General features: G+C 39.7%; 2 protein-coding genes across 2 annotated transcripts; one reads left to right on the top strand and one right to left on the bottom strand.

The window, feature by feature from the left end:
* Window positions 1-2,629: 2,629 nt before the first annotated feature.
* On the bottom strand, window positions 2,630-16,947 carry LOC148065563 (uncharacterized). Its single transcript, XM_087808395.1, has 16 exons — window positions 16,882-16,947; window positions 16,526-16,819; window positions 11,091-11,147; window positions 10,576-10,884; window positions 9,336-9,665; window positions 8,721-9,029; window positions 8,260-8,650; window positions 6,610-6,623; window positions 5,945-6,265; window positions 5,428-5,724; window positions 5,050-5,364; window positions 4,701-4,979; window positions 4,279-4,605; window positions 3,887-4,198; window positions 3,288-3,575; window positions 2,630-3,222 (listed from the first exon to the last, which is right to left on the bottom strand). The coding sequence occupies exons 1-16, from the start codon at window positions 16,922-16,924 to the stop codon at window positions 3,044-3,046; spliced, it is 4,065 nt and encodes a 1,354-aa protein (XP_087664521.1). The 5' UTR covers window positions 16,925-16,947; the 3' UTR covers window positions 2,630-3,043.
* Window positions 16,948-18,675: 1,728 nt separating this feature from the next.
* LOC148065562 (calcium-binding protein 5-like) lies at window positions 18,676-22,236 on the top strand. Its single transcript, XM_087810204.1, has 5 exons — window positions 18,676-18,750; window positions 19,230-19,259; window positions 20,360-20,503; window positions 20,787-20,896; window positions 22,128-22,236. Exons 1-5 carry the CDS (start codon window positions 18,681-18,683, stop codon window positions 22,131-22,133), a joined length of 360 nt encoding a protein of 119 aa, XP_087666330.1. The 5' UTR covers window positions 18,676-18,680; the 3' UTR covers window positions 22,134-22,236.
* Window positions 22,237-23,986: the final 1,750 nt, after the last annotated feature.

Raw genomic sequence — 23,986 nt, 5'->3', positions numbered from 1 at the left:
CTTTGAGCACAGGGGACAGCACACTGTGATTGACAGGACTGACAGGGCGGGCTGTACGAGGAGGGGGGCGGGCCCAGTGGACCAGAAAGAGCGGATGTTTGTGTTGCTGTTGTGAGTGACCTGAAAGTTCCGTCCAGAGCCTCGGTGGATGTATCTTGGTCGTTTCAGGATGTAGTGGTGGCAAGCTCAGGTGGGGGGGTCCTTGAGAAGATCCGGAGACGTAACATCTCCGTTGCCGAGTAACGGAGCGGCAGAGATGCGCTCGTGAGAGCCGAGCAGCGCGAGCCAGAGGAACAGGTTGAAACTCCACATGATGAGAAGTCGGCGGCGACGTAATCCAGCGCTAGATGATGATCCAGGTGGTGATGGTGAAGCCACAGAACCAGCACAGCGGAGGCAGAGGAGTGGAGCGTGCTGGTTGTAGCTTGTAGCGGTAGCGGTAGCTTGTAGCGGTGTAGCAGGGAGGCGGCGTCCTCCGCGTTGACAGCAATCCGCGGGCGCAGGTAAACGTCCGGGAGAGCTGGCAAGGTGGCGGCGGACCGGTCCGAACTGGCGTGCTTCGTGGGGCACACCGGCGCGGGCTATCCAGCCACAGAGTGCGGAGAGGAGCCCTGTGTCGGCGGAGTTAGCTTCTGGCTAGCGGAGCTAGCTTCCGGCTAGCGAGTCAGGCAGGCAGAGACTAAAACTGCTGTTTCAGTGTCGCAGAGTGGAAGATCGAGCGGGCCGAATCAAGCAGATGGGTTCGAGGACCAACATTCATAAAAGACTAAGCTTGATAAATCAATATGAAACGTCAAAATAGCGAAAATAACGAAGACCAGGGGAGGCGCGGCAGCAGCTTGCCAGCGGACCCTCCAACGGTTAAAACCTTAGCTCTTTAGTTTTAAATGATGGTTCCTCGCACACGGTCCAGGACCAGAGGAGAGAAATCCTTCCTGGCTGTTGCTCCTAAGCTTTGCTACGATCTTCCTCTCCTTTAACTGTGTATTGTTTTTGATTGTTAAAGCATTTTGTGACCCTGGTCTAGAAAGGCGTTTTATAAATAACTATTACTTACTTACTTACTTACTTATCAATAGCAAAACTCGGTTAGGGGGCTGTGCACCATTCCTAGAACCTGAATTATATTAGATGATACAAAGGTTTGGTTCGTATACGGATGGTTAAATTAGGTTAAAAATGTAACTTCCCTTAAGAGCAGACAGACCACTAGCATACTGGTTGTCCTCTTAAAGTAAATATAGCTTGCTGAAATAAGAAGATATTCATCAATTTCAGTAGATTTTCCTTATTGTAATATATCGTTGGGAAATTCCTAAATATTTGGTTTCTCCCAAGACATCGGCATGAATGCATGGGGTTGTGAGACAGGGAGAAGCTCTGAGGCTATCTTCTGGGCACGATGCCCTGCCTCCCTTCTCCCGGCCCCATGGCACTTAGACTGGCAGCAGCCTGCTGTATCTCCATCCCAGCAACAGTGTCACAGATTTTGGCCAACAAGCACACTTCTTCAGCCAATCGCTGTACAAGCCGTTCCAGATCACTGCAAATGTGGCCAATCGTCTAACAGTGTCATCCCTCCCAGATGTTTCCTTATAAACCCACCACGAGTGTATATCTGAGACAAATATGGCGTGTTGATGTTTCCACATGCAGCTGTATATGCATAACCCGAATTATACAAGGGTTGGTTTATTCCAGATGATAGTTGTGCTCAGTAGGATGGAAACGTGGAAAATGTCACACTCTTGTGGACAGTTATGACAATAACCGGTTGATGAATGTTTGATAGAAGCCATTATTTTAGCGCTGTCAAGCCCCACCCAGTGGGAGTCGACGAAATATGTCGTGCGCGCACACTTTTCTTATTACTGTAATTCCGACTCCTCCCAGATTCTCGTGCGTGAGCCCAAAATATAATGACAATTTTACACGAAATAACAACAGGTATTTACTATTTAACCAGAGTTTGCCATTCACGAAACTTGCAGTGACAAACCCGGGAAGTTCCATCAGATTATATACAAACTTTCATCATAAAGGTCATCTGAAAAGGCTAATATACATCGTAATTGGCGCTGTTTTACATATTTTTTTATATATATATAAATTCTAAAACAGAACACAAGAACACAAACTAAAACACATTAATGTTTATTGAAAATAACTTTAGTTGGGCAGATATTGACTAATAGTATTGTAGAAGTTATTATTTTCTCTAAAAATAGTAAATAATTCTTATTATGTTCATTTGACGGCCTTTGGAAAAGGCACTTTATAAATGTAAATTACTTAATTTCTTGTGATGATCAAAAATCCTGCTAGAACAGCTTTACCGTGATATTTAATGTATGTGCGCACGACATATTACTGCGTTATTATACTGACGGTTTAGCGCAGAGCGATTTTAACCCAACTTTGATGTACGATCGTCTTCCAAATCCTGATCCTTTCTTCCTGAGCCTTGGCTGGGACTTCATAATATAGAAATGTATTAGGATACCGACACTGTGTCTGGTGTCCCATAGTGGAGAACATTCCTGCAATTATTCTTACTAATACATTTAAATGTGGACCAACTAGGACACATACTTACTTACTTACTTACAATAAATCAATCATACTTGAATATTTGAAACAATTTATTTCTTATTCACAAGAAAATAGGACATCGTGCATATATCCAAAAAGACCTAAAACATACAGTAAGTCGAACATAATTACTATTATTTTTCACTCACTAATTTGATAAATATTGTAAACAAATTTAATTAAGTTAAACTTTATTCATACTGTTTATTTGTGTCATTAAAGTGTGTTTTCTCCTATAAAAAGTTCCTGTTTAACGTCCACTTTAATCAAACTTGTATTGACAATCATTTTGGATTTAATGATGTAATCATATGATCTGAAATAAAAAGAACACATTTATTTGTACGAAATAGTTAATAGGTTTTATAGTTTTAACAGGGAAAAATATAACAATGCAGATTTGTTGTCTTGTTCTTTGTTCAACATCAACAACATTGACTATAGTTTAGATTTAGCAGTTAACGCTAGATTGATGTCTGACCTTGATTAAAGTGGCAGAGGCCGCATAGATGATTGAAAGGATGAAAAGAATGAGGAAGGCAAGCGATGTGTACCAGGCTTCCCCTCCAAGGTCTTGGCTTACAACCACATTAACTAGGCCATCCATGAAATCACAGTCCTGCATGATCGCTGTGGACAATAAGATGTGTCAATGACTCATCTGACAATCTGACAATATAGTCGGTACAGGGTACCTGGTCTGGACACGTTCAGGATTGAGGTGCCGGTCACATGTTCCACCATACAGGTGTGGACAACCCCAGGCAGCCAGTGGGACGGTGAGAGGCGAAGCCGACTTTGGATGCTGTATTTTCCATCAAGGCCTCGGCTAGGTTTACTTGTGTTGAAATCTAGGAGCTCTTTGTTGCCGTCAAACATCCAAGTGAAGTTGATAGAGGCAGGACTGAAGCCAAACACCAAGCACACAAGTTCCCCAGAGCCCGCAAGCAGTGCAACTGTGGGCTTGGTGTGGCTAACTGAAGCTGAATAGTGCATAGTAAATATTTATCATTAAATCAAATTCTGCTTTTTAACACATTTTAGGTTATACACAATTTAAATAATGAAACATTAACCTGACCTTAATATATATTTACAGTACTCTGATCCAGTAGATAGAAGCATGTACAGTATATTGACATTATTGTGTCATGTAAACCTCTTTAATTAAAGTTTCTGTATGCAATTTTCAATTACGCCACTAGATGTCGGACTCTATTCACTCAACTTCCTTTTAAGGTTGACTAAAATGATCTTCCCTTAGTGCTTACGAATTGAATAAATATCTTCTCACCAAAAATATCCTTGATGGAGTTTTGGAAAGGCGTCCTGGATGAATCATGTCTGGCAACACATGAGTAGGTGGACGCCCGGTCTTCAGCTCTCGATACATTCATTCTACTGATCACAGTGTACTCTTCTCCGCCTGTGTACCTCCATGCTGGACTGTTGGTGAAGGCATTTGGTGGACATCTTCCATCATCTTTCTCCCAATACACCAGAATGTCAGCTGGGAAAAATTGAGAAACTTGGCAAACAAGCGGGATGAAGTCAGCGTGCTCGGAGGGGGAGGGTGGGATTATTACCACTGTGGGCGAAGACAGATCTTGGGAGGGATAGAAGGAACACACAGGTGATGTTAGTTTTATAGCTCAGTCTTTCAAGGGACCAATTCTGTGATCTTACCTTTACTTTTGCTGATATACTCCTCATGACCGTTAATGGAACAAATGTGTTTTGCTTTGCAGGAGACCAGTTTGTACGTGTCCCAGTCTAAACTGGACACATTGAGGAAGCTTTGACGAGTCTCTGTTCCATTTCTATGCTTCACTAGCGGCTCAAGGTAAGAGTTCATTGTTTGTTCACTTCCATCAATTTTCCAAGTGATGGAAAATCCATCAAGGTCAAAACCGGTTAAAAGGCAAGTGACTGTGATTGGTCCCTTATTCTTATGTTCCAGAAGTGACGGTCCCCAAACATACACACCAACATGCTGCCTCGATGGTGGCATTGCTGGGAAACATAAACAAATCTAGATCTTAGGCAGGTTACTTGAGTGTATAATAAAGGTTCTTTGGACTTGAGATTCTCAAGAGTGATCAACATACCTGAGCAGATGCTGATGGTGGATTTAACTGTTTTACTCAAAGATTTATCAGCCACCTCACAGGTGAAGCTCTCTCCTGATTCCCACTCTGTTTTGGTGATGTATAGCTCACTAGTCACTTTCAAGCGTCCGTCTGAGCCAATGCTGCTGTCAAAGGATGATGGTGTTTTTTCCTGTTCCAACCATTTGATGTGAGGGTTGAAGCCTTGTCCGATACAGAAGAGTCTCTGTGATCCTAAATCTCCACTGGGAACTAGAATCAGTTCCATGGATGGGTCCTCTGAAAGTGAGAAGAATTCTCTGATAGAAGTGGAAGTTGAATCATATGAGAGATAAGAAGGTCGGCTCACCAAAGAGTCTGCCTGTTGGTTCTGAACTAAAGCTGGCGGAGAAGCCTTGGTGCAGCACACAGCTGAACGTTGTGTTCCTTACCCAGTGCTTTTGTGGGATTTTAAAACGTCTAGTGATGGAATGAAGACTCTGTGACTTAGGAAGGTCAACAAACTGTTTGTCGGATATGTCAAGTTTGTTGGCCTTGAAATAGATGTATGAATCAATGGAGGAGAGGCCATACACCGCACACTCCAACACAGCTGCCTCCCCTTTTAGGAACTCGGAGAGGGATCGTCTGATCTCCACTGATGGAGCTGCAGCAGCAGCAGCACCTTCACAAACAACCAAAATGTTAATTCAAATCTACAAACACATCTTTTACCATCTGTTTCTACCGGCAACACTGATGCTCTCTTCCGTCCCAGGGAAGCACGGATGTTCTGCTCTACACTTTAACTGCTTCAACACTTTCCAGGCATCAGTGGACACATCCAGGCGACTTATGACGTAACTTGTGTTGCTTATCTGGCTCACTTGGCTGCTCGTGGGGTGCTTGTCATCCATCATCCAGGTCACAGAGATTGCAAAGATGGTCTGGACCAAACATGTGGCTGTCACTATAGAGTTCCCCATCATCACTGTCCGGAAGCTTGGAATGTGCACACGAACTGAAGGAGACATTCCTCCGTGCGCTGCAGAAAAATGGTTATACACAGTCCTTATTGCAGCTCTATTGATTCTTCATTGGTTTGTTATTTATAACTAGTTAGTTTTAAACATTCACAGTGAATGCATTCAAAGTAACAACAACTTAACTTACTGTTATTAGACACTTTTTTTATTTTAACCACTTTTAACCAAAGTTGTCACATGGTGACATCAGAGTAACTTTATTTTATAAGAGATACTTACCTTTACAAACACTTGCTGACTCAATGAATTCTTGGCCCTTATGGGTTGAATTGCACGTAAAGATGGAACCCTTCTTCCAATCTGACATATTTGGCTGAATTTCACTACTCAGGCTGAAGGTTTTGCTCTCAGCACCAACACTTTCAAACTTCCTGTGTGTCGCCTCAACATCGGAGATTACGCGGCCGTCTTTTTGCCACTGGAAACTCAGCGTGTCTGGAAAGAAGTCACTGAGTGTGCACAAGAGTCTGACAGTAGAGTTCTCCGGGCTTCCTGCCCAAACAGGAAGCAGTGTCATTTTTGGATGGACAACCCGTTCTTCTGTAGAAAAGAACATATTATCAGTATAATTGGCTCTGATCAGCTTTTCAAATGTTACCTCATACCTCGCTTTCTTTCTAAGTGTGATAGCTCAGTGTTTGTCCTAGATGGCGCTCTGACAATGCCACATTAAGTAGAGACAAGGCTGAAGCAAGTGATGTTGAAAGGAGAAGTGAAAGAGAAGGAGCAACAGTGCGTTACGAGCGGCAGGTGTGAGGCGTGTTACAAACACACATTTACATTTCATCTTATTTTAAATGACCACATTCATAACTCACTATGGCTGAAGGCTTTCACTTCAAGATTGATTCATTAAAAACAAACTCTTTTGCATTTTGGCTCACCTCGTTTATTCCAGCTGCATGTTCAGAGGGACACAGTACGCACACTCTCACACACACAGGCAGACCTGCTATTTGATACATAATATTTCACAGATTTTAAGCGAGATTAAAATATGGCAATGATCATAAGAGATTAACATCATACAGAAATATGTGCAAGAATAGGTTTTTCAAACGCAAAACCTTTTTACACCACATATGTAATACAACATTTATACACATTTAAATCTTTTAAATCCTATGATTCAGGGACTGATGGTGAAGTGATATACTTCTTCTAGTCATTGTGACGTGTCATTTAATCTGTGGAAAAAAGATACAAAATTAACATTTTAAAAATGCTAGTTATATAATTAGGCATTGAGCATGAATTGAACAAATAATGTTACTGCTATATTCACAGTGGAACATACCTTCACCACAATGGTTCCGATGCTGAACAGTAGGGTGATGAGGAAGAGGAGGATGAAGGTGAACGCAATCCGGCCTATGTGATCTTGCTCTGCCTCAATGAAATTGTTTCCGTGGCAACTGGTCTCAACAAGGAACTCTGGAGAGAAAAATGAACCGAGAATGAACATGTTGATTACAGGTGATCAATCTCCATTAAACCTAAAACAGGAAACTTTCTGTTAAAACTGAATCGCAGAAATGGGTCACAAAGTTCTACTTCTACAAAAATGTAACACACACACACACACACTATACATTTGAGCTAAAACATCAACGTGAAATTCACATGAAGGTAAAAAATACACCATTATTGGAATTCCAAATGAGGTATTACAGTTTGTATGCAATACATCCAACTTACAGATTTTAAATAACAATTAGTCACATGACAACAGAACTGGGAGTTTCATAAATAATAATTTGGCAACTTCAAAATGACATAAAACAAACAGTATGCCACTCATTTTTTTTTTAAAGTGAGAAAGTACTATTGAGAGAAAAATAATAAAAATATAATTATAATTGAATCTTTAATATCTAGCGAAGACAACAAATGTTGAGAAAATGGTAAATAATTAAACAAACATTTATTATAGCGAACTCGTTAACGATAACAATATTTATGAGATGATTTTTGTTTTTACAAAGCTCCATCGCTTGTTGAGACTGCCCTACTTGACCATGTCATTAAAAGTCCCTTTAAACTTCGGCCACATTACTATAAGTGTTTAAAGTGCTTGTTCTATGTAAACAAAATGATTCTTGATTGTGAGCTACTGTTAAGAAAATGTTATTTTTAAGAGAAAAATCAAAACCTGGTGATCCAACATTGCTTGTGAAAGATTCTGTTAAAAGTCAATTTGTATTTCAGTTGGGGAGTAATTGTGCGATTTTCAGTTTGGAGTAGGTGCAAGACTCAGTGGGGGAAACACAAAACAAGTGTACACAAATACGAATCACAGAAGCTGCCAAATCAATTTGTTTTAACTATAAGTGCTCTGTTTTCAGACAAAATGTTCGACTTCTTTTGACGGTGACGAAGCACAAGGAAGAGACAGGAAGCTCAGAATAAAGACTACACCAAGCAATATACATCTTATTTTTATTTTTATTTTTTTCATTAAAAAGATAAAGACAGTATCATGTCAAAAGCAGCGAACATGGAACAACAAACAGCAGACGGCAAAACAGAACATTTACTGGGACTTGCACTCATCGGGGAGGTCCATGTTCAGGTTGACCATGTTGACTTGCTCGTGGGATTTGGACACAATGGACCTGGAGATGGCTTTATTTGTGTTGACCACAGATTCGTGGTAAACAGTACAACTAAACTGAATTCCGCTAGTGTCCCATTGGTCAACACTGAACGATAACTGAGAGTAGGCTGAATACAGGTCATTGTTCAGCACTGGTTTGGTTGTGCTGGACCGGTAGTACATGGGCTCTGCTTTAACGTCATCAACCTGCCAAGTAACAACGAGGTCCTGAGGAAAGAAGTCTTTCACAAAGCAAGTCAGGGTCACCATGCCTTTTAGACTCTGCTTTACTGGAGGAAGCATGAAAATGGCTGGACGAATGGCTTTCTCTGAAAAATAACACGTTGCGACATTAGACGTTCAAGAAGCCAAGTTTAGAGCAATAATGACTTTTCTTACCAGCCATTCTTTTGTACTCCTTTGTCACTTCTGGCAGTTGAGAATGCTGAACGACACATGTTTGGTGGATGCCCTCGATCCATTCGTCCAAGGTTATGTCCATCAGTAGGGTTATTTTCCCGGTTTTATCTTCACCGGGGATCATAGTGGAGGCGGCCACGTTTTTCCAGGAAATGCTGGTGACCCCCGGAGTCTTGACATGGACCTCACAAGTTAAACTTCCTTTCTTATCAATAAACAGATCTTCTAGATTTGGCGGGATGATGTTGATGTATAGATCTCTCTGCTCCCTCTCAGGACAATCAGTCTCTGTGTGACGCATTTAAAAAGCTATTAAAACAATTACTTACACTTTGTTCAAGGTGTAATTTGGAGTTTGAAATCCAAAAAGGTGACTTGTTCAGTAATCCTGATTCCAGCAAACAAAGCTTAACAGAATTAAGTTAAGACATATTGGTCACCTAACAACAACCCTGCAATGATTTTTGATTGACGTCTGAACCATTGGAAACATTGCATAAATCAACATATTCCTATTGCCACATGGCCAGGCTCACTCAAAAGCCAATATCTTTATGAAAACACAATTATTATGCAATATATTCATAAACTCACCGTCAGCAATGGTGGCGTGAGTCAGTGACGCGTTCACGTATTGATCCCCTGTTGCACTTTTTCCTTTAAACTCGCAGGTGAACTTTGCATTGTCAGACCTCTCGGTGTCATTGACCTTAAGGAAACTGGCCGCACTGTACACCTTTCCCTCCGCAGTGTCTCTCTCCGTGGGCGCGGTGGTGATCTCCGATATTGAGGAGATGATTTCGTTGTCGTCCTTCAGCCAATTAAACTCGAATGTCTTTGGTGAAAAGTCATTGGCAAAGCAGACGAAGAAAGCCTCATGAGAGGAAGCCAACAGTTTAAGAGTTGGCAGTTTAGAGTACGTCTCTGAAAGACAAACAAAAGCAAAAGCAGTATTTATACCTACAAGCAGAAGCAAGACGAACACCATCCATGCGTTTGTTCAGGCACGCACACAGATGGAATAATCGTTGGTGTTTTATTCTAACACAAAGCGTCAGCAGAAAGACAACACATTTTGTGCAGGCTTAAAAGCAAACAGTTACCTCAGAGTTTCAAGGGTCAGAAAGCAGTCAGACGCTTATTGTCGGATATCATTTGATGATATAAACAGAAAATATCTATTATACCAACTGTAGGTTGTGTGAATGTTTATATGCTTTAAATGTTTATAGGTCTAAATTCAATATGAAACTAATTAAGCTTCACTCTATATAGATTGAATTGAACACATTATAATAGAATTCAACATTCATAACATGCACTCTAACGTTCTCATTTTGTTTTGAAAGACACTGTCAAATTATTTTCTGAATAATATTATCATGACTTTATTGTATCAGATGTCACATGTTTTGTTTTTTGTCTGAAACAATTTAACACTTTTCTGAAACTGTGTAAAACTTGTAATGAACACTTTCATTTCGTTACACTGCAAAAAAAATGTACGTTTAGTAATTATTAGGAATTTATCACAAATAGAAGTTAAATTATTGAGAATATCAGGAGAATTAATTGTTCAAAATATTTGAAACACATGAATGAGAATATATTTTCTTTAAATGAATTACATTTAATTAATGTGTATTAAATTATGTAAAAAAGTAAAAATAAAAACATTCTTAATACATGACTGACCATGATTATATAATTATCTTTCATGTTTTTATAATTAACTTACAAGTATATGAATTATAAAAAGGTATTTATTATAACAAGACAACTTCGATTTTTAACATGATTTAACATTGATAAAATTGAATTAAAAAGGCATTACCTTGTTCAACTTTTTGGAAAGAAGTTGGTCCATCACCATCACCTCCGCTGTGAACGGCTTTGCAGTGAAACTGCGCTTTGCTGTCCCAGTCCTGTCTGGACACTTGAACTTGACTGACCGCGGTGAAAACACTGTTCGTCTCGACCGATGGATACTGGAGGAAGTCCGAGATAACCGTTCCTTCTTTGGTCCATTCGAAGGCCAGTGTGGATGGAGTAAAATCTCTAGCGAGGCAGCTCAGTGTGACCATGTCTCCCGTGTCAGAGCCGCAAGGCAGCAGAGGAAACACAGTTGGTGCCACTAATGCAGCTGGAGGAAGAGAGAAAAAACTAAATTTGATATATCGTCAACAACTATAAGATGAATAAACACTAATACTTATTTTCATAGGCAGTAACACTGATCAACAGGTTGATAACATACAATCTGACTAAAAAGTACTTTTATATGAATTGGGTAATATAGCGAAATACATCAATAAACAGTTCCTGTAATTGGAAGAATATTCGTTTTACCTGATGTTACGGTCACAGACGTTCCTTGTCCCCAAAAGTCAAAGCCATAATAACACACTGATGTATGATAATTGACCTGATGTCCGAAAACCTGAATTCTCTTCTTTCTTTCACATTTTTATTAAATAAACAAATAAACAGGTTTTTTTTTCTTACCTGATGAAACGGTAACTTTTGTGCCTTGTCCCCAGTAGTCAAAGTAGTCACACAGTCACACAATTGAGTTCATCTACGTGGCAATATCTTTGCATTTTTTCCTGTCGTTTTTAATGAAACACGTATGGTGATCAACTACTGAGGATACGTCTGAATAACAACCACAGATAGCTCTAACCCATTAAGAAATGAGAAAATTGTGGATAGTTCCAATACTTGTCCTCCGCTCAGTTCCTTTCTCTGGTCTTGGTCTTGCTGCTGACGGTGTCTGGCAGCTTCCTCTTTGTTAAACCATGAAGGAAATGCAGCTGAACTGTTGAAAACAGCATTAGTATGGTGTTTCTGGATTCAAAACATTTTCTAATGTAAAGATTTCAATTAAAAGTTTTGTACAAACAGACACATACTGATGATTACAATAGAGGTCCAAGATCTATTTAAGAGACACTTAAATCATTTGTTGCTCTTTAATTACAATACAGATTTTCATCAGCTCTCTTTGAAGAAGTAGTTATGTGAAACTTAACAATGGATAATGTTATGTCTTACACATCCAAATCTGTCTTGAAATCCGGAAATCCCTCAAAGCCGTGAGCAGCTGCATCGCAACCATAGCAGGTTTTTGTACAAGCATTTATCAATGTGGTCCATACTCCCATATATACACAGTGTAACATGTCAACACAAAAACATGAGTCAAACGCTGACAACGGCTACACCCCTCAGAAGTATATTTTAGTTACAGATACAGTGACAAAGCACCACCAAATCATCATGCAGCAGCTTATTTAGGACATTTTCTTTTTGTAAATCTTATGTTATATGATGCATTTTCACTTCAATTTTAAGCTTTAAATTCTGTCATTCAGAATTTGATGCGCCTTGTGATGCAAGCACTGTTCCAAGAGCAAGAGCCTAGGTGCTAAATGGTCCACTATAACTTAACTTAATGAAAAGTATGCTTCAAGTAATGCATCTTGAAAATGATTTATATAGTTTTTTAACGTAGACATCATGAGGGCCATCTTTTAGAGTTGTTGTGGCACAGCTGTGAAGGTTATTGTTGAAATTATTTGATTTAAGTTTAGAATAGGTCAATTACATTTATTAATTGTTTATTTTCAGCTAAATTTGTTTGATAACTGTTAGCAATATAAAGGGACTTGGACAAAGTTTAAAAAAAATTGTTTTAGCAAAATTAGCAAAAAATGTGGAGAAAAGGCAGCGAAACCTAAAATCGGTCACTTTTATTGCCAGTGTAAAGAATATACTGTAGCTGTTGGAACATTATATGCTTGCCGTTAGGAACTTTGTCTTGCACCAATTGAGCAACTCTGAATACATCATTATAGGACCCGTTTAGAGGTGACAGAGAGATTAGATAACAAATGCTAAGGTGTCAGACAGGACTAGGCGTGACAGGAAACAGGCGCTTGATGCAAGGAGCTGGATGCAAGAACAATGGAGGCAAAGAGCCATGAGCTGCAAATGACAGGAAACCGTTAGCGAGGGTAGAGTGGAAAAGAACATTTATCATAAGTTCATTAAAACCACGATACATCTAGTTTTAAAATTATGTTGAAAAGGCAGGAAAGAGAGTTTCAACGTGCAACACCTTCAACAGAATGAAGTGTTGAAATCTAGAATGGAGAGTGAAGGGTTTGCACACCTGCTGAAGGAACGATAAGCCCTGAGGAAGCCAACCGTTGAGGAGGGGTCCAGAAAACCAGCATAAAGGGACAGAGCTCAGGGACAGTGCCTTTCTCGTTCGTGAGCTAAAGCAACCTTTGTCTGATTGATACGGAGAAATCGACCCAGAGCTCTGCATCCCCACGTTCAAACCAACTTGTAAGCTTTCTGTAACTGTTCTACTAATTCTACTACTACTTCTCATACACAATGGCCGTGTAAAACTTTACAAGCATTGTCTTGGCAGGTGCAATTTTCTTAGCCAACGCAGGAAGTACATCACCTTCTGTTAATCTCCCACTTCAGATCTCTAGTGAAGATGGATAAGTTGGGGGTGGATGGAACTCTCCTTAAGTACACGATTCACAGTTTTCTGAGAACTAAGCTGCAGGTTGTTCTCACTGCACCTGGCCACCAGTCGATCCACCTCCTATCTGTAGACTGACTAGTCTCCGTCTGAGATAAGTCCAATCAGAGTAGTGACTTCCGCAAAATTGAGGGGAACAGAAGAATGATTTGAGGTGCGGCTGTTGGAACAGGAATAATAGAAGTGTTACCAGCCTTAAAGGGTACCAGTCCTGATGATATGTCTGTGAACATTGGATAGTAAATTGTCAAATTTGCGACGCATCATCAGTAATGTTCCTCTGGCTCATTGGGTGGTTCGGTCTTTCACACTATACACCCTCACCAGAGGCGGCCAGCTACAGGCTGATCAGGCCCAAGCTTGCGTCCCATGTCCAATCAGGGAGCTTTGGTCATGTGGCAAACATCCCATGGGATGTATGGCTTGCTAGCTGGGCCCCTGCATCCAACCTTCACTGGGCGGACTTCTGTATTCCAGCCGCGATTTCGTTCTTCAGCGGCCAGCTCTGTATAGCGCACATGTTTTTGCTCATAGGCCTCGTCCACCTCTTAAGAGAAGGGGACCAGAGCACTGCGTCATGTCGTAGGGTGGTGGTGGCTACCTCTGGAGGGAAAAGTTCATTATTTGTGAGGGGTTAGATGTTGGCAGTGGTAAGGAGTTGGTGCTAGCTCGTTTTCTTTCCAGTGTATCCATGAGGTGCTTCAGTACTTGGTTGGGGCGCCAAGTATATCGCCCCTGAGATAGACTGGTCCTAAGCCCTGTGTGAATGTGCTAGTCTGGAAACAGACCAAACCCGGATTCTACTCCAAACCATTGATGGAGATTTGTTGGTGTTGGAGGGACGTTGTAGTTGTACCTGATGATGAAGCTCATATTCCTTGCTTCCATGGCCCACACATCCCTCTAGCTCAGTCTCCTCCTTTCAACCTTCTCCCACCATGTCCACTGCCCCTGTTTGCCAAGGGAGACTGCCTTGACTTCTTCCACCACCATCTTCTGCCGTTCCGGAGCAGTGGCCTTCTTCCAGACTGGGGTTCTAGTTGCCAGCCCAAGGCCTCCTCTTCCTTGCTGAACATTCCCCACAATTTCAGCATGTCTGAGAGCGGATGTTGCTTCTTCCACTGCCCTTGCTGGTTTCCACTTTCGTCAAGTGGCCAAGGTTGGAGCATTCTCCCTCATCACACTGTCTTTGGACTTTTAACCACTGAGATGCTACGAGACTTGGCTGGTTTGACCTTCATGCGGGCACAACTGATGTTCTCCTCCAGTTTCTTGAGCAGTCCCCTGGTTCATGGGAGGGCGGTAGTCAAGGTGGTGATATCATCCATATAGGCTCTGAGGGGAGGGAGGCGTAGACCAGAGCCAGCTCTTTGTCCACCTACAACCCATTTTGAGGCTCGAGTGATGATCTCCATCGCAATAGTCAATGCCAGGGGGGAGATGGTGCATCCAGCCATAATGCCAAACTCCAAGCACTGCCATGAGGGGATAAATTCAGGTGTTGATAAGCAGAAATGGCAGGTCTTGAAAGTAGGCTTTAACCAGGGTTTTGATGGTGTCCGGGATGTTAAAGAAGTTGATGGCGGTTTCAAATGAGCTCATGGGGCATAGAGGCGAAGGCGAAGCCAGATCCAGGAAGATCACATGAAGGTTATTTTTCTCCAGCTTTGGCTGTTTGGATCTGATGCCAGATCAGGCTGGCATTGACTTGTTGATTTCTGTCTGAAAGGAAGTCGAAGTAAAAACCTGCCAGGATGATTTAAGTGAACTTGCGAATTAAATAAAAGGGTCTGCAATTTAAAAAGAATAATTCTACAACCGGGGAACAGTGCTGTAGGATCACAGTCACACCTTTGTCCGGGACGTTCTTACACAACCAATGCTCTAATGCTTAATAAAAACAAAGTTTAACATGTTTGCGGTCAAAATTTCTAAAGACCTTTCCAGTGGAGTTACAAATAGAATAAATAAATCCTCAGAAGTTGTAGACCTGCTATTTATAAGCTCCTCTCTTGAATGTGACTCACAAAAAACAGTATTAACACAACAATAAATAATTAAAAATAGAACCAAGCCAATAAGTCTTCAGAGATTGGAAATAAAATGGCGCCCATTAAGGCAGGTGCCTAGGCAGGTAAATCAAGAGTCAATAACTGAATCTTTAGTGACAAAGATCGATCAATCAAGTTAATGTTATATCCTAAATCTACAATGAGCAGTGTGTCCTGATTTTGAACAGAAAGAGCTATTGTAAAGCTTGGTGTAGTGCAGTAAGTTGCTGTTCTAGCAGTCTGTGCTCTTGTGCTCTTATGGTGGCCTTTAACATGCCAGCCTCGGCATGATCCATGGTTAAAAGAATTGAACAAAATGATTTTCACAGAATGTGGAATCCAAAACAAACAAAGAAAAAAAACTAAAGAAAGAACACATACTAGTAATGATAGAAACAAAAAGATCTTCACAATATGTGGGATCAACACTATAAAAGCTTTTACAAAAACAATTAACTCATAAACGACGGAACAAAGGGTCGGCACGAGACATGGAATACACATTGGCGAAAGACAAGAGGCTTGGAGAGAATAAGAAGGAATCAGGATAACTAGCATCAATTGCAAACACTTGGGTAATCAAGGAAGACACAGATATAGCTGACAAAGAGACAAGAAACCCGCATTTTACCATAAAAAACGAATTAAAACAACAGACACAAACTGACCACAATTGACAATGGAACATTGAAGGTTTTATTTTAATTTTTGACACTGAAACTTCTGACACTCCTGGACTTAAACCAAAAACATTTTCAGGTAGATGAGCAACACACTGACATCAGCGACTTCAGCATTATTCCACTCACTCAGATTACAAATCACTTTGATTTGGGTATTTGTTCCTAATCTAAGTACATTTTCAACTCTATTTAGTGTTTCAAAGACCACTGCAATAAACTGATGAAATGTACATTCAGTGCAAGTCTTCAGAATAAACTTATGTCATGACAAAAATGCACATTGTTTATTGTGTTGTGTTGTGTTATATAATAAAAGAACTATGCATGAGAGTATCGACCCTATGACATCTTTTTTGGGAGCAACCAGCTAAGAAAACAACTTTTTCACTTCTCTTTTCTTCTGGTTGTGCTGTAAGTGTTTGTGAGTTAACAGTAAACATGGTTGTGGTGTTTTTGTCCAAGTGGGGAGGTGTTTGTGTTGCTGTGTACTTCTAGCACAGTAATAGACGGCAGAGTCTCCAGGCTGCATGTTCTGACCGGTCAAAGTCGCTGTATTGCTAGAAGATTTTAGATCAATGCTGAATTGGTTCTTCAGTGAGTCTTTATAATACGAAGTAGAAGAAGATTTCATTCCGATCCACTCCAGTGTTCCTGCTGCAGGCTGTCTGATCCAGGCTGTGTAGTAGCTGTCAAAAGAATATGACACCTGACAGGGAATGGTCAGACTCTGACCCGGCTGTATGTTCATTAAGGAAGGCTGGGTGAGCTGCTCACATTCGACCCCTGTGGAGGAAACAAAATGGTTAATAAACGTTAAGATCATGTTGTTTCTCAAAGAGACTCACAGGATCCAGCTGTAAACAGCAGCAGCACAGCAACAGAGAACATGGTGACGGTGGTCTGATGAGAGCTTCTGCTGCCCCCACAACATAACCCCGACCTTTTATAGCCATCTTCATTTGCATGAAAATGAACACCAGCAAATCAATTTGGAAATATAATTGATGAATTGTTTAGATATGGAAAGTTTTACGGCTGTAAAATGTTTTTACTATAGCATTTTTCAACAAAAGTGTCTTGATTGTATTTTCATATTGTTATTGTATAATTCATCCTAATCCACATATCCTCTCATTTAATGATTTTAAGATGTTCACAATGTTAAAAACACTTTTAGAATAAATATAAACAGTAAAATAGTGCCACCATTATTGGCTGAAAGTTTGGTATTGTCGAATGGGACTGTTTTATCTTATATTGAACATGATCATTGTTGTCATTGTTTACGGCTGTAAGATATCAATGACAAGAACACTTTTGGCTCAGCATGCCCAGAACATTTAATAAGGTCTTTAATCCGCTGGTCTTTAAATCCAATCCTTTCACTTCATCATATGAAAATATCCGAAGTTATCTTAATATCTAATCAGAGTCAGAAACTTTTACTTTTATGTAAATACAACACAGGATTTATTTTAACAATGAAATAAAAACAGATTATCGTAATGCAATAAATTCAAATAAAATCAAGATACATGTGGTGATGGGTAACAAACAAATAAAATAAAATACATTCAATTTAATTCAACAATATTCATGATCAGGACAGCAGACGGATAGAGAGAGTGAATCAAGACGTTCGGGTCCGTATTGATCTCGGTTTAATTTCGGATTTTAACAATTTATGTAATGTCATTTAGCCAGTTATTTTAACGATTTGTATCTTCAGAGAAAACTTTTTTTTAATTTTTTTTTAGAATCCCTTATTAGTCCCGCGAGGGGAAATCCAACCATTCACACATACTGATGGGAGTAGGCTGCACACTTGCGCCAAGTTCACCATCAGGAGCAATCAGGGTGAAGTGTCTTGCTCAGGGACACAACGACACAAGCTTGTCTGGAGCTGGTCTTGTCTTGGGAAATAATATAGAAATGAGTGTGAGCGTGTAAGATATGAGGCAGGGAGAAGGTAAGTAAGTAAGTAAGTAATTTATATTTATATTTTTTTAATAGCGCTTTTCTAGACCAGGGTCAGAAAGCACTTAAACAATTTAAAAAAAAAAATATATATACTGTATATATATATATATATATACTAAAAAGATCAGCGCTTTCCCAACTGCTTTGGTTCTAATGTTTGTTCTACTTGTACATCATCTTTTCACACCACTCCTGCCTCCAAACTCAGAATTAAACTATCTAATAGCACGAGGAATGAATGAGTCCCTGAGTCTATTAGTGTCGCATCTGGGAAGAAGCATTCGAGCTCAATCTGCTTCTCTGTTCACTTGTGACAGTGTTCAGAGGATGACTGTCATCATCCATGATGGACAGTAGTTTGTTGAGTGATGATCTCCTCTCTGCAACTGTCACCAGTGAGTCCATCAGTGGTCTTTTTCAGAGAAGTAACCGTTATCTCTGTATTTACGGTTATAGAGAGGAAGTTATCAACCACTACTGCAGCTGGTTCTCAGTATGAGTCTGGGTCTTTCCCTTCTTCACACTTGAAAGGTTCTGTGGTGAATGCAAAAATATACTTTATTGGACAGAAATGCAGATCTGATATGCAGCTTATGGGTGTTAAGTCAACTCATCATTTGGTGTCAACTACAGCCAGTTCAAATTGGAGTATTGTCATGTTGAAATGTTCTGTTCCCCTGCCGACCTTTGGTTATTGGGGCACCATCCCTGGAAAGATCTGGCTCACCTGAGGGGTAAGACAGGCATCAAGGACAGTCAACAAGACGTTATAATGTCCTTGGTTTGACCCCTGGGCCTACTCCATTCCAGGAAGAATTCTTCCTCCTTTAGCCTGCAAAAGTGATTGCTTCATTCATCTCACACAAACGATACTTTACCTAGCATGCCATGTGAGCGTACAGGCTTCTCCAAAGGTTACATAACGCAGTGATGAGGTTTAGTCTTCTTTAATGAATCACTTTGCAACTCTTCAAAGTGCTTCATAATCTCAACACACGCACAGACTAAGGACCCTCATAGTCTTTACTTTCATATATTATTCAAAAGGAAATCTAATTAAACAAGACTGAACTCCCTCATAAATCCAATAATTGTAATTGAAAGTAAGATAAACAGCAATAAACGGTGTCTTGAAGTAAAAAAAACATTTGTCATATATGTACATCTGTATACATATGCAGCATTAAGCCTATCTTTCTTTTCCACACCAAAGCTCTTTCTGCGAGGAGGAACCAGGAGACCAGTAAGTTCATCCTATAATATACTATACTATCTATATTTTAAGCATACTTTTTGTTCGTTTTTCAGTTGTTCAAACAATATGATGATTTTAGGCGGATTATAAAAGAGTGAGATTAAATGTTTGCTGTAGAAACAGCTGTTTTATTTTACTCGCTCCACATATTTAAAAATGGAATCAGAAGATCCAGTCAGTACCTTTTGTCATCTGTGGTATTCAAAACAAGACGTTAACGGAATAAGGTTTTATATCCTGAGGTCTCATATTTCATGATAAGATGTTTTTTGATCTCTTTTTTTTTAATAACTTACCACAGCGTTAAGTTATTATGTGACAAAAACTCTCAGGGAAGTGAAAAACCTCACATCGATGTCCTGCCCAACCTGCCGTGAAGTATAAAAATAATCCAGAAGTTTGAATAGAGCAGATGTTTGTGCTTTCATATGTGTGTCCACTTCCTCATTCCCATGCTTCACAAACCCCTGTTTTGTTTTAAATAAAAAATATATTTATTTATTAATAAGTGTGACGGTAGTTTTACTTTCTGTTTTTTTTATGTGATTGTCTACCCACAAATAAAGTTCATCATTATTTTTCATCGATTAAGATAGTTCTTCTTAAAAAAGGAAAATAGCCACAATATTTGGAGTCAAACTAGTAAAACTAGAATCTACAATGATGGCTTAATTAGAAAAAATGATTTTGAGTATAATAGCTTCAACAACACGTTCATTTCAGATACGATATCAGAATTTGAAGTAGTAACATTATTTCTCATTAAGTCATTAATTTGAACCCCTTTTCTATTAGATACTGGTATAGTCTTTCTAATCTAACAATTTTATTTTATCTTATTTACGATTTAATTTGTGTTTTGTATGTTTCTGTGTTTAACACTCTCTAACTTAACTTTTTTTTCATTATTCATTGTTACATATTTGGTTTGAGGTAAAAATAAATAAATAAATAAATTGTGCTACAGTGTTGTGGGCTACAGCCAACACCTTGGGTCTAACATTGTTCCAAATTTGACATTATATGATACTGCACTGAAGTTGCTTCAAGCGTCTTGTTTCTCTGACACTTGTGTGGTTGTGTTCTAGAGCTACGTGAAGCCTTTGTTGAGTTTGACAAGGACAAAGACGGCTTCATAAGCTGTAAAGAGTTGGGGAACCTGATCAGGACAATGGGCTACATGCCCACAGAGATGGAGCTCATAGAACTTAGCCAGAACATCAACATGAACTGTGAGTCGTCATGCATTTCAAACCAACCCCTTTAAATCGACCCCTGACCAACAGACCTCAAATAACATCACAGATTTAATATGGTTGTTAACTTTCTTTGACATTCCATCCACTTCATAAACATATCTTGTTCTGTCTTTATAGTATAATGTATTGTTCATCGTGATGGTTGGTCAACATCTACTAATGTTTGTTGGCTTGTAACCTCTGATGGCCCATTCATGAAGCTTTAACTCATGACGTTCTATGTTGTCTAGTTATCATCTCATTTTTCTCATATCAGTGGGAGGGCGAGTGGACTTTGAGGATTTTGTCGACCTGATGACGCCCAAACTTCTAGCCGAGACTGCAGGCATGATCGGCCTGAAGGAACTGAAGGAAGCTTTCAGAGAGGTTTGCCTTGTCTTTTGTTGCTCTTTTGCTCCCCTTGGTGGACATAAGATAAGAAAACATAGGTTGATGTTTCTAGATTTCTAACTAACCTCCCATCTCTCACTGCAAAAGCATGACACAGCTTTTCATATTTTGCTCTCTCATTGTCAGCACTGACTTTTGGTTAGAAACATTTGCATTAATAAGGTCTATTACCATCTTTCCCTTACCTCATGTTTGATGATCTCAAACTTAGTCCAGACATTAACACCACATAAGAATGTGGCAGACGGGTCTCCATTTCTGGGGTTCCCCTTTCCTTTCCGTGTTGTGACGCATTCACAACACGATCAGCTGGACTGAATTTGGCGCGAGTTTTGCCGCCATGAACACCAGCAAAGCGGCCGCTATAGTCCAATTCCGCATTCCAGCGTCAGAGCAGCATCACAGCTGATCCTCTCATTGAGCAAATGTACAACCTAGCCTAGCACGATGATTAGGAGTTATCGCTAAACACCTTAATGACTTGAGGAAATAAAAAGGTAGTTAAATATTTAATTTGTTAAAAATAAAAAATAACTTCTTCTTTTTACACCCTATTAGTTATAATGAAAGAAGTAGTTCACTATTATTATTAGCATACACAGCATACATCTATTAATAACGTCTTAAAGTGAACAAAGCTTGGTAATTACTCAAAAATAAGTATTTATAATTGTGTTCTATTAACACCATCCTATTGGTATTATTATATTATAGTATTTTTGTTATTGATAGATAGATAGAAACTTTCTGACAAAAAAACTAGTATATATTTTTACTTTTTTATTTTAAAAGAGACAGTATTACTTTAAGTTAATTTCTTATCTCACTGTACTTGCACCTAATAGGGGTAAATAGAGAGAATCATCTTTAAATACTTATTTATCAGAAATTAAGGTGTTTTCTTACTTGAACTCCTTTTTATCGTATATATATATTAAAGGTAGAATATATGTTGTGGTCACAGCAGTCTGCTGTGTTTTCCTCCCCCTGTCGTCTCACCTCACACCTGGTCCTCATCTTCAATCATGCTCACCTGGTCTTGATCCCAAATCAACCCCCTTCATAAACCCTTGGATTCCCCACGGTCGTACTACGCACAACCGTGGTAACTATACGTGCCTGGCTCAGTGTTATTTGCTACCTGGCTCCCTAACTCTAGTCTCTTGTTGTTTTTTGAACCACATCTAACCTTTTGTTCCTCTACCAGCAGTAACCCGATCACTCACTCCAGCTCGCCCACCTCGCTCTCCCTCCGGCTTCCTCATCCACCACCTGCTCCCCTCCTATTCAATAAACCCTTTTTGTATTCCCTTGAACATCGCCTCTGTCTACTCTTGGGTTCAGCATCGTTAAACGTAACAATATACAGTATACAGAGTGAACAAGGTGTGAGATAGTACTTTTATAATGGTTAATAAGTGGTTAGATTTCTGTGATAACAGATATAAATTGTTAGGCTGGGACACAAAACAGGACTCGGGCTCAGAGAAAGAATGTTAGGCAGTCTTTTAATCACCTTAAAAATACCAACAGAAAATAATTCCAACGGAGGAAACCTCAAAGACTACAGAACGGTTAACAAAGGCAAACTCGGCCCTCAAGGGCCGCAGAGGGTGCAGGTTTTTGTTCCAACCGATCGAGCATGCACAGTTTAACCAATGAGGTTTCAGCTAAAACAAGCAACACCAGACTGACCATAGACATATATACATAGACACAGCAACAACTGTAGACTGTATAAGGTGCCGCCATCTTGGTACAGTGCCATCAGAGGCAGCGGCGCATTAACAACTAAAGGGAAAGAGGTACTTCTCAATCTTAAAATACAATTATTCGCTGAATTCTAGACCAATTTTGAAGCGGTTTGGTCCGTATTTGATCTGAGGTTTAAAAATCCAACCCCGTGAAAAAAGCTTGACAAATGTGAGATTTATGATCACTTTTATAGTGTAAACATAGCATTCCTCTATAGATGTAATGCACTGTAGGAGCGAGTGGCACTGTACCAAGATGGCCGCCCTGTATACACACCTCTCTAGTGGGCGGCAGCAGTCGATGCAGTGTCTATGTATATAGATGTCTATGAGACTGACAGTCAACTGATTACACTCCTAAGACACCTGATTGGTCAAAAGGTGTCCTCTTGATAAGTTGGAACAAAAACCTGCACCCACAGTGGCCCTTTAGGATCGAGTTTGCCCACCTCTGAGCTAGAGAAATAACAAAAGCTAAAGGTTTCCAAACTTAACAATTCCAAAAAACAAAAATCACTCATACGTGGTCGAACAAAGCTGTGGCCGAGACAAGGAACGAACAAGAAAAAACACTCTGATACATGACAGGGGAGACAGAGACTATTTAAACACATGAGGTTAATGGGGTACAGATGGAAGCAACCTCACCACGATATGACATACATAATTGATTATTAATAGTTACTGTGTTCCTAATTCTGAAGTGTAGCATCATTTTCTTACAAATACATTCAAGAATTACTTAGGCTGCAGAGAGTCATGCTGTTTAACAAACATTTCTGTAAAGTCCCATATTGGCGATATTTGAGCGAAGGCAACAGAAACACGTCATGTGTCCCAGATAGTTGGCTCTTGTAGTCACAGGTGAGCGGTGCTTTACCCAGAAGTTTCTGCCCTGTACTTGATCGGGGACTTGCTTCGCGGCCGCACTGGCTTTTCCGTCAGCGGGTATTTGGCTTTTTTGTGAAACCTTGAAAAATATTATCCCATTTGGTGAATACAATGAGGTTTTTACTACAAAGATTGTTGTTAACGAGTTTAACCTGTTAAACCTTCAGAATAACAAGGAGAGGACAATAGCATTACTTGTAGAGAAAATTACATTCATAAAATCTTAATGGCCTGCATCGGGTACTGCTAGTTAATAAAATATGAATACTTTTTAAATGCTACAACCTTTACTGGAAACTTGGCGTAAAATGTTTAGGAATGGGGGGATTAGAGAAATTATTCAATCTTCTTGACAATTTCTAAACTTTTCTTTGATCATTGCCATTTGTTGAAAGAATATAGTGCTGATGATTGATGAGGT

Source organism: Callionymus lyra, chromosome 15, assembly GCF_982586985.1.
Source record: "Callionymus lyra chromosome 15, fCalLyr1.hap1.1, whole genome shotgun sequence".
Taxonomy (NCBI): Eukaryota; Metazoa; Chordata; class Actinopteri; order Syngnathiformes; family Callionymidae; genus Callionymus; species Callionymus lyra.
Note: the sequence above shows the minus strand (reverse complement) of the source record. Positions and strands in the feature narration are given on the sequence as shown.

What these genes read in the sequence shown, in the direction of transcription:
- LOC148065563 (XM_087808395.1), bottom strand. Translation starts at nt 16,924, where the DNA reads ATGTTCTCTGTTGCTGTGCTGCTGCTGTTTACAGCTGGATCCT. An exon ending in GCTGTTTACAGCTGGATCCT is followed by an intron (nt 16,820 to 16,881) that starts GTGAGTCTCTTT and finishes TTTCCTCCACAG; the next exon opens with GGGTCGAATGTGAGCAGCTC. An exon ending in TCACGCCACCATTGCTGACG is followed by an intron (nt 9,030 to 9,335) that starts GTGAGTTTATGA and finishes TGCGTCACACAG; the next exon opens with AGACTGATTGTCCTGAGAGG.
- LOC148065562 (XM_087810204.1), top strand. Translation starts at nt 18,681, where the DNA reads ATGTTCTGTTCCCCTGCCGACCTTTGGTTATTGGGGCACCATCCCTGG. An exon ending in AGATCTGGCTCACCTGAGGG is followed by an intron (nt 18,751 to 19,229) that starts GTAAGACAGGCA and finishes TCCACACCAAAG; the next exon opens with CTCTTTCTGCGAGGAGGAAC. An exon ending in GAGGAGGAACCAGGAGACCA is followed by an intron (nt 19,260 to 20,359) that starts GTAAGTTCATCC and finishes GTTGTGTTCTAG; the next exon opens with AGCTACGTGAAGCCTTTGTT.